Source organism: Typopeltis vanoorti, chromosome 12 (assembly GCF_054136105.1).
Source record: "Typopeltis vanoorti isolate ZY-2024b chromosome 12, IOZ_Tvanoo_1.0, whole genome shotgun sequence".
Taxonomy (NCBI): domain Eukaryota; kingdom Metazoa; phylum Arthropoda; class Arachnida; order Uropygi; family Thelyphonidae; genus Typopeltis; species Typopeltis vanoorti.
This window is the reverse complement of record NC_143560.1, coordinates 40,553,829-40,563,614: the sequence shown is the minus strand read 5'-3', so window position 1 is coordinate 40,563,614 and position 9,786 is coordinate 40,553,829. Positions and strand designations below refer to the sequence as shown.

At 32.9% G+C, this 9,786-nt stretch overlaps 1 protein-coding gene across 2 annotated transcripts; it reads left to right on the top strand.

Moving 5' to 3' along the window:
* Positions 1–231: 231 nt before the first annotated feature.
* LOC150100728 (sulfotransferase ssu-1-like) lies at positions 232–9,559 on the top strand. 2 transcript variants are annotated; one of them, XM_090402251.1, is made up of 2 exons: positions 232–343; positions 8,477–9,559. In XM_090402251.1, the coding sequence occupies exon 2, from the start codon at positions 8,501–8,503 to the stop codon at positions 9,470–9,472; it is 972 nt and encodes a 323-aa protein (XP_090258377.1). In that variant the 5' UTR covers positions 232–343; positions 8,477–8,500; the 3' UTR covers positions 9,473–9,559. The 2 variants fall into 2 exon arrangements, with proteins under 2 accessions (XP_090258377.1, XP_090258378.1); XM_090402252.1 differs by lacking the exon at positions 8,477–9,559 and adding an exon at positions 3,290–4,498 and having other exon boundaries at positions 243–343.
* Positions 9,560–9,786: the final 227 nt, after the last annotated feature.

Below are 9,786 nucleotides of genomic sequence, written 5' to 3'. Positions count from 1 at the left end.
CGAAAAAATACTTCGGAATATATCCAAAACAACCCCTAAGGCTTCATTCATTTTTTTGATTCACTTGCAATAGCGCTTGAGAAATCTTTTATTATTATTATTTTTTTTATTTCTTGCAGAAAGAGAAGGGCAAAATAACTATTTCAAAACTCGATATTATTAGCTACTTGCTGTATCCACGCATGCGCATATTGAAATAAAACGATATTTCGTAAACCTCTCTAATTGCGTTAACTTGGAACAAATATGTTCCTGTCGAGTCGATAATTAAGGACGTGCAATAAGCCGATTAAAGGGATACTGTTTGAAACGAAATATAGATTAGAGGAGAATACACGTTCACGTAAGTTTACTTAATGTAATATTATCCTCGATTTTAAATGGTGATACACTTTTACAATAATTTCTTATTTCTTTACTTCCTAACATCTTCCCTATTTTGAAATCATTCACTGCACTAGTCTAAAATTAACCAGACATGGCTTCTTATTTGAGAATGCATTTGAATATTTCGTTCACTATTTATAAAATAGATGACAATAAAAATAATTGTTTTTAAAATGCGTAATGTTGCTTCATGTCACCGTCCATTTGTTGTGTGTTTACTCTGATGATATGACGAGCACATTGCAAAATATGTAGTTTTATTTTAATTAAATACTGTATTTTCTCTTTACGTAATGTACGTGAAAGATAACTTATGTTTTATGTCTATTAATTTACGTTAGTATCAATAAACTAAATTCGATTTATTTAATTGTGTCATTTGTTGAGTATATACAGAAAGAGGACGTTACTCTAATTGGTATTTCAATGCAAATTCTTCGCATGAAGTTTATAATTTTTATTACTATTTTAAACACTGATTATATTTAAGAAATAAATATCACTTCATTTGAATAATTTTTGCATCGCCGAAGTGTAGCCTTTTGGCTCTCTGTTTTCAGTAAATATTGTCTTTACCATATCGTTACATTGCAAGACGAAGATAAAGTTGATATTCAAACATGACAGAGTTTTCATAAGCTGCCAATCGTCTCATTCCACATTATTTTTTTTAATTAGTAATTTATTAAAATCAATGAAGTGAAATGACAGATACTAAAATGAAAAACAGTTGAAAAAAAAAAGCACTCCTTGTTATGTTTCTTATTCTATACATAGTAATGCATACTCTATTTGATTTCATTCGTTACTAGTGCAACAATTTTTAGACAGTTTGTGCACAAGACAGTCATTAATGATAACATTTTGTGTTTACGCCTGAAGTTTCCATAAACTCTTTGGCCGCGCCTGAAGGCGAGGCCAAAGAGTTTATGGAAACTTTTATGAGACCCACTTCTCTCGAATATTGTGTGAAGTGACAAACCCTGTGACATAGCAAGATCGATCTAAATCCACTGTGTATGCACATTCACTGCAGTTGTGTCCATTACTAGAAAAAGGCTTAGCGGTGTATTTCCGGAGAGATGTTATCATAGGTTGTTGTATTAATTATCAATAACTTTGTGACCATAGTATAATAAAAGCGTATGAGATCAACTCGGGTGAAGTCATTAAAAGATGGTAACATGTTGATGAAAATGAACTCAAGAAATATTCTGGCGAATCACATAAAGTGGCAGAAAGAGATAGGAGATGGGATTTCATCTTGGATGCATTGGATTTTTTCGACTAGGTGTACAAGACTCTTATAGCTATAGAGGGTAGTATCAGAAGTTGCACACTAAACTCCACAGCTTTAGCTTCTATCACTTAGAAAAATGCTTGGATTTCATTTGTGGATTACAAATATTACAGCGATTGAACAATAGTCCATTGATAAACTATAGCAGGCATCAGAAAAACGGTGTTTGCAGAATTATGTGGCCCCATTTGTTATTTATATACGATAGTGATTATGTTCGGACTATAACTTCCTGTTATAGTGCTTGGGGTAATGAAGAGTGGACGTTATAGTGACATTCTGTATAATTCTGCTTCTGATCTTTAACAGGCTCTGTAGAATAGCCTAGCCGCTATCAACATTATAATTGACTACATACTGTGAGGACTATGACAATATTTATTATTATTATTATTATTATTATTATTACATGACACCTCCAGGGAATCCATAGCTTATCGAGGGAGAGCACCTACTCTACAACTCTCTATCTCCACCACTCAATCCACCAACTACAATGAACCGCAACTCGCCATCTACGGCCCACCACCACCAGTAGTAATTTAAGAATATGATTTAAGAAAAGAAGAATGCAAATATTCTGACTCTGCAGATAAAATTTATGTGAATCCTATTGGGCCTTAAAAAAAAAAAAAAAAAAAAAAAGGTGAAATATCAACTTAACACGAGACCAACACATTTAATTTTACTACTGGAAATGACTGAGATTTTGGTTGAGGAATTGATAAAATATATATATGCATTTATTAAGAGATCTAAAAACGTTTATTTAGAACATAAGGAATCTTTATTAAGAAGCTTTAAGAAAATGAGTTAGTATGTTTGTATACGAAGGAGGAGGAAGATATATTTTTTCTAGCAGAACCTCTCGAATTTTTTCTTGAAAATTATCTTGGTTCTTTTTTTTTTTTTCAATACAAACAGCAAACAGTCTAAAGAGCACACGTGTACTGTCTGAGTATGGAGATAGCATTAACAGCTACATTAACAAATTTTTGTTCATAAGCAGTCGGAACACTTGGCCATTAATATATTTTCTTTTTTGAAGTAAAGAAACATGAAAAGAAAAGGTATGAGCTAGTCCTTCATCTGTAGTACTACATTGATAAAGTTAGCGAAGCTTCTTAAACTCAAGATCTAGTGGTGCACAAAAATAAATAAATAAATGAACCAACAGAAATGGATTATAGCAATTGTCCTTTAAGACCCAGGTAGGGATTATTGAAATATAGAAATAATACTTTCAATAAACCTTTGTTAAAAATCACGAAATATCATATAATAATATTCAATGGCCTTGTATCCAAAGTAACAAAAAACAAAGCCCACACAGCTAATGAGAAGGATAACGTAAGGGCCAAACGAATTTGGTTTTAAATCCTACGTAGTGGCTGCTATAGTTATTGAGAGAATCTTATACAGATCGAATGAACATGAATTTATCTGTTCTAATCTTAGAAATTTTTAGATAATGTTTACCACTTTGGAGGTACTTTTTTACAGGATATTCATTTAAAGTAATATACTATGTCGAAATATCATTGTGAAGTATATTTTGAAATTCAGTTTTTAAATATATTTCAAATCCTTCAACTTTCCTAGGTAGTAATCCTGCTCAGCAAAAGATTTTACTGAACAGTGTTCTCTTCGGCTACCATAAAGATGTCAATTGTCAAAAATCCGCTGTACAAAACAGTAGATGGCGTTATTATTCCGAAGTCATTCTCTACAGATCTATTTAAAACTGCATTACGATATAAACCTAAATCTGATGATATCATCATAATGATTTATCCAAAATGTGGAACAACGTGGATACAAAATATTGTTGTAAACATTCTCCGAAAGGGGGTGCCTATTACCACCTATAGTGAATATTTTAATTCTAGTACCTTCATCGATCTCCTGGGAGCAGAAATTGTTGAACAGCATGCAGCCCCAAGAGTTATTAAAACTCATCTTCCTTTTGATAAAATGTACTTTTCGCCGGAAACCAAATACATTTACACATCAAGAGATCCTAAAGATTGTTGTGCGTCCTTTTACCATCATACTGTAATGTTTCCTAGTTATGGTTTTGCTGATGCCCTGTTTGATGATTTCTTTGAGTTGTTCATGAAAGGAGAGGTGGAATATAACGACTATTTCGATCATCTTCTTTCTTGGTATCCTCATCGTAACGATTGCAATGTCTTTTCCTCCACATATGAAGCTCTAAAAGCAGACCCTGTCATGTCTATTATGAATATTGCACAGTTTCTTGGTCATAAATACAAACACACACTGGAAAAAGATCCTACTGCTTTACAAAACGTGGTGAAGTACACAAGCTTTGATTACATGAAAGATTTCGTTAATGATGCCATACGTCATATGTACGTAGAGACAACTGATGCTGTCTTGGAGGATTCTAATGCACCAGAAGGAAGAAAACATCAAGCAGAATTTAGAAAATCTCTCAACGTACAATCACCCAAAGAGATTAATCTTGTGAGAAAGGGGAAAGTTGGTGATTGGAGAAATTATTTATCTTCTGAACAAGCAGAAATGATACGTAAGTTTCTTGAAAAGACTCAAGGAACTGAACTGCCAACACTTCTAAAAAGTTACATTGAGTTTTAGATGTAAGGACAACTGTGTCATCTGCATGTAAAGTCACTAAAAATAGAAATTTCTGAATTGATGTGGCAAGTATATTACGTTTATTTACAAAAGTAAAATTGCTTTACTGATTTTTTTTTAAATTTTGAACCAAATATTATTACTATACAGCAAAGTTCATATCTTGAATAAATTGTTAAAATAAAAGGAGGAAACAGTTAGCATAACATATTGCAGAATACTGTAGTATAAATTAATAAAATGTATTTTTATTGTTTTTGGTTGGTTACTTTAACACACCAGTTTCTGAAAGTGTGTGGCTGTATCAAAATAACTAATTTTAAACACACACACACACAAAAAAAAAATCTATTAGATATTTATCCAGTTGCTGCTTTAGGCTGACCTCGTTGGACCAGAGGTTAGCGTATACGCTCTTCAGTCAAAAGGCTGCGGATTCGAGTCACTCAATGAGCATGGATTTTTGTGATTGTCTGTGAAAATACTAGTGATGGTGTTGAACAGTAGATGGCGTTGTTATGGAGGATTTTAGTTGCGTTTCGCTGTAGTTGGTGGAGACGGAGAGTTATACAGCAGATACCCTCCCTCGATGAGTCTTTGAACTGCTTGGAGGTGTCACGAAAGCAAATCATTTCTGTTCTGGAATTAAAGTCATTTTAAGGGAAATACGTAAATTTATCAATCAACTGATTGGATTTTTTCTCCTTTCAGAAGTTGAAATCAATTAAGAATATGCTTTCTTAATTGATTTTCACAGTTTATCACAGTCTCAATAAAATATCAAAGAAAAAACATTTCAACAGGTTTAAGAATTTTGAGTCTCTGGCGGAGAGTCCAAATCAGTGTCATTATGTCAGATTGCGTGAATTCTTTAGACTAACAATACGTCACCTGCGGTCGTCAAAAGAAAAAAAATAATAATAATATGAATTAAAAAATAATACCTAAATAACAAATGTATGCTTGTACATGTAGCTCAGTCGGTATTACCGATGCCCTTTGGTCCTGAAGACTTGACTTCTAATACCAACTGGGATGCAAAGAACCTTTTTTTTTTCTGGTCCCATACGGTAATGGAAGGGATCTTCATCCACAAATAGACAAACTGAGCCATAAGAGCACATTCAGTTAACAGGCATAATACACTACTCACAGCTTTAGATTCGAATCTCGTCATTGGCATGGTTGTTTGAAATGGTTTTTAGAAGATGAATGAAATTGGTTTCTATAGCAAGTTTTCTGGACTATGTAAATATGAAATTTAAAAATAAAAAAGAAAAAATCCTTGGCCCATTCCTAGAACCCGTGTATTATATGTTCATTTCCTATACCTTTCGTAGATGGAAGTGTCATAAAAAAAATAATAAAAAAAAACAGTCAAGAGCATCTTGTTTCTTCTTTCTTTTATTCTTAACCTTTACTTCAATACAGTCACATGATTCAAATAATTTCAACCAAATTTGGAAAACAGCTGTTTCTTGTGTTACGTAAGGGTTCCTGAGAATTTCGACACAACTGGATCAAAATGGAAAAGACTAAAGTAAAAATAAATAAATAATAAAATGTCTCAGAAAAATCGGTGTCTTCTTAAATAAGTGGTAACTCCTAAAACATTTTATATGTACAGAAAAAGAGTAAGCTACCTACTAAGAAAGTAGCTCCGTTTAAAATCGAGTACTGTCTAACATTATTGTTTTATTTGTTGAGAATTTAAATTTTCTGTTAAATCCTGTGAAACTTAGACATTACAATAATATGGTTTAAAAGACAGACTATTTTTGCATGTTTTTATGGCATCATAGATATATATTTTCGGTAAAAAATATTAACCCCCCACGTCTCTCTCTCTCTCTCTCTCCAAAATCGCATTCTTAACATTAGGTTTTTTGAATTAAGTGATATCAAGTGACCACTTAACTTTTTTTTCGATTCCCCATAGAAAACATCCAAGAAATCTAAGATATATTCTATCTAAAAACATTCTCCAATTTTTTTTTTCTTTAGAGAATGAAAAACAAATTGATATTTTCTGATTTAGCGGTTTTCAAAATATAAACATAATTCATCGACTAAAAAAATCTGTTAACTCCTTTTATTCCCAAAAGGGAATAGGAGAAACTGTATCAGCTCGAATTAACTTTTAGAAACTGTGGTCAGCCAATATCCACACTTAGCCAATCATGACATCTTGCCCAAGAGCTATATTTTTATGTACATATTTATAAACATAGACAACGTCTACATATGCACATTGACATAACGTATACACATTACACTGGAAGCATGTATACAAACCTGCACATATTTATATACAAAATTACATGTAAAGATTTTATTGTTTTAATGAAAGTCCTTTTGCATCTTTACCAAGCTTGATATGACCTCACCTGGACCGTGCGCAGATTTGGTCTCCTAGCTTCCAAGAGGATAAACAAGTTATGCAAAAGACCCAGAGAAAAGTAACAAAGTGGATATCGGGATTATGGAATGTAAATGAGAGAACTAGGGGCCATCCATGGAAACTGAGCAAGAGTGTGGAGTTAGCAAGGGACTTAGAGAGTGGTGAATGAGTGGAATATGTTGTTAGAGTCTGTTCTGGGTGCAATGACTCTGCATGAGTTCAAGGCAAAGTATGACAGATGCTGTGCGAAAGCTGAATAGTTCTTGACAGATGTTTAGGGCCTCTCTCGATGAGTCTAAGGACTCCTTGGAGTTATCCGTAATAATAATAGTAGATTACGAGGAAAGTATGTGGATTACAAACACTAGTAGCTAGGAAAAAGAGGGCTCATATGACAGAAGTCTATAAACTTCTGAGAGTGTGTTGTGTGATATCGGTGATGATATATTTCATTCTATAGAAGGCGAAGAATCCGTGGAAGTTAACTTTGTGTGCAGTTAAGAAATTTTTCTCACAGAACGGTGAGCGAGTTGGAACAGTTTGCATGATGAGTGCATCCAGTGTGAATGAATTTGAGTTATGATAGCTGGTGTGGCTGGCGTCTGGCCTCTCTAGATGAGTCCTTGACTTCCTGCGGTTCTGATTAATATTAATAGTAAATATATAACAATATTGGCATCAACTCTGCCAAATTAGGTAATCATTATATTTAAATTTTAACCCACCCAGAAACTAATTCTTTCTCCAGGTAATATAAATGAATTGTATCTATAATCGCTGCTGAAAGCCATTCCACAAATTTTCTACTCCAATACTAAAAAAGACTATTTTTTCTTAGTATGTGAGTATGTTTTTCATCACGCCCTCTAGTAGAGCATGATTCAACCAAGTTTTAAGTTTATAAACTTTTATTAAACTCTTCTCCCTGTCCCATTAAACATGTAATCATCAAAAAACCCCACAAACCAATTCTGATAACCACCACAATATAGTCCACCTACACCCTTAATTTTCTCTAAATATCCTAGATTTTCTTGGCATCTATTAAAAACCTTGAGGAGTGTTTTTGGATCATCATCCGATATTAGCTTCACTCGACAACCGTACAAAGGGATGGTTCTTATTTCTACATGTGAAGTATAATTAAATTTTAATTAAATTAAATTAAATCAGCAATCACCTAATCTGTATTTGCTAGTTTACTAATATTATTTAAAAATTCAATTTATTTTAATCTAATATTATCTTCTAAACGAATCTCATATAACTGCATTTTTTCACGTTAAAATTTGAAACACGTTTCTCTGTACATCCTTCCAATCTTTCTAATATTCCTGTGGACTTTTGCCATCGAAACAATTGTTTACCCTATTCTGTTCCGATTTTCAGCAAACTTGTTTCGTAAGACCTAATTTTGTTTTTTCGTTTTCCCAATTTGACTGTTTTAGTGGAAAAATTAAGCAAAAATACGTGTTATCCACAGTACATGTTAATGTGGATCTAAGTCGAGTTGTTTACTCTCTCTTGCTCTATCTAACATTTCATTCTTTTTTTCCCCTTTTCTTTGGCATCCTATTTAGTTTGATATTTGAAAATAATCTGTAAATTTTATTGTTCTAACTTATTCTTATTGATGATTACAAATCAGTTGAAGGTAAATATCCCTTTCCAAAGTATGCAAAAATAAGAAAATCCTTTTTTAAACAACTAAAACTGTACTTTGATTTTTAGTAATATTTTTCATCTTTTTTTTGTTTTTACAACAGAGTTCGTTCTGCTTACGAGGCATAATGACTTTAGACCCTGGAAGAGTTGCTCGTAGACCGTTGTATCAGGATGTGGATGGAATTACAGTTGCAAAGTTTTTTTCTCCGGAAGCAGTCCGAACGGCTATGAAATACGAACCTTGTGTGGATGATGTCTTACTTGTTACCTATCCGAAGTGCGGTACCACATGGACACAAATGATGTTAATTAATCTTTTTCGAGAAGGAAAACCACTGGAGTCGCCTTCTGATTTCTTCCATATTTTTCCATTCTTTGATTTGATTGGCGCGGATGCTTTGAAAAGCAACATAATACCTAGATTACTAAAAACACATCTACCTTTGAACAAAATCAATTATTCTCTACAGGCAAAATATATTTATGTCATTCGAGATCCAAGAGATTGCTGCGTGTCATGTTTTCATCATACTACAATGATTCCTTTCTATAACTTCATGGACGGTACATTTAATGAGTACTACGAACTGTTCATAAAAGGACAAGTCGACTATGGAGACTATTTCGATCATCTCCTTTCTTGGTATGCTCATCGCAATGATCCCAATGTCTTCTTCATCACATACGAAACGATGAAAGAAGATACGCCAGGATCTTTGATGAAACTTGCCAATTTTGTAAGTCGCAAACACCGCGTTCTCCTAGAACGCGATCCAACCATGCTCCAAAATGTTTTGCATTATAGTTCATTGGATTATATGAAAGGATTCATTAATCCTGCTATTGAACGTATATATTTGGGATCTCCAGATGAAATTCTCACTGATCCTAATGTTCCTGCTGGAAGACGGTACATGTTGGAGTTTGGTAAAACCTTAAACGTATCACTTCCCAAGGAGATTCAGTTTGTAAGGAAAGGAAAGGTCGGGGGATGGAAAGAATATTTTTCACCTCAGCAACTGGAGAGATTAAACAAAAAATTCATTCAGAGAACAGCAGGTACTAAATTACCTGAGATCTTAAGTAATTATGTGTAAAAAAAGGACATTACAAATTTAATTTGTGTGGGAGGGAAGAGATAGATAATTATAATTTCTTGTGTTTGTAAAGAAAATAAAGTTAAAAAAAAAACTAGTTTTGTCATTTTTGTTACAATCGTGTATTTAGAGTAATTTTTATCATTAATTATTGGTATTTTATCCAAAATCCTGAATACTTGGATTATCTATATATTTTAATTTTTTTTTTGTCCAAAAATACATATTCACATTTAGTTTCATGTACAAAATGTTTGTGAAAGTAAATGTGTTAAATATTATTGCTAATTACATCCGGTCATAAAGCGAAGGCA

What these genes read in the sequence shown, in the direction of transcription:
- LOC150100728 (XM_090402251.1), top strand. Translation starts at nt 8,501, where the DNA reads ATGACTTTAGACCCTGGAAGAGTTGCTCGTAGACCGTTGTATCAGGAT.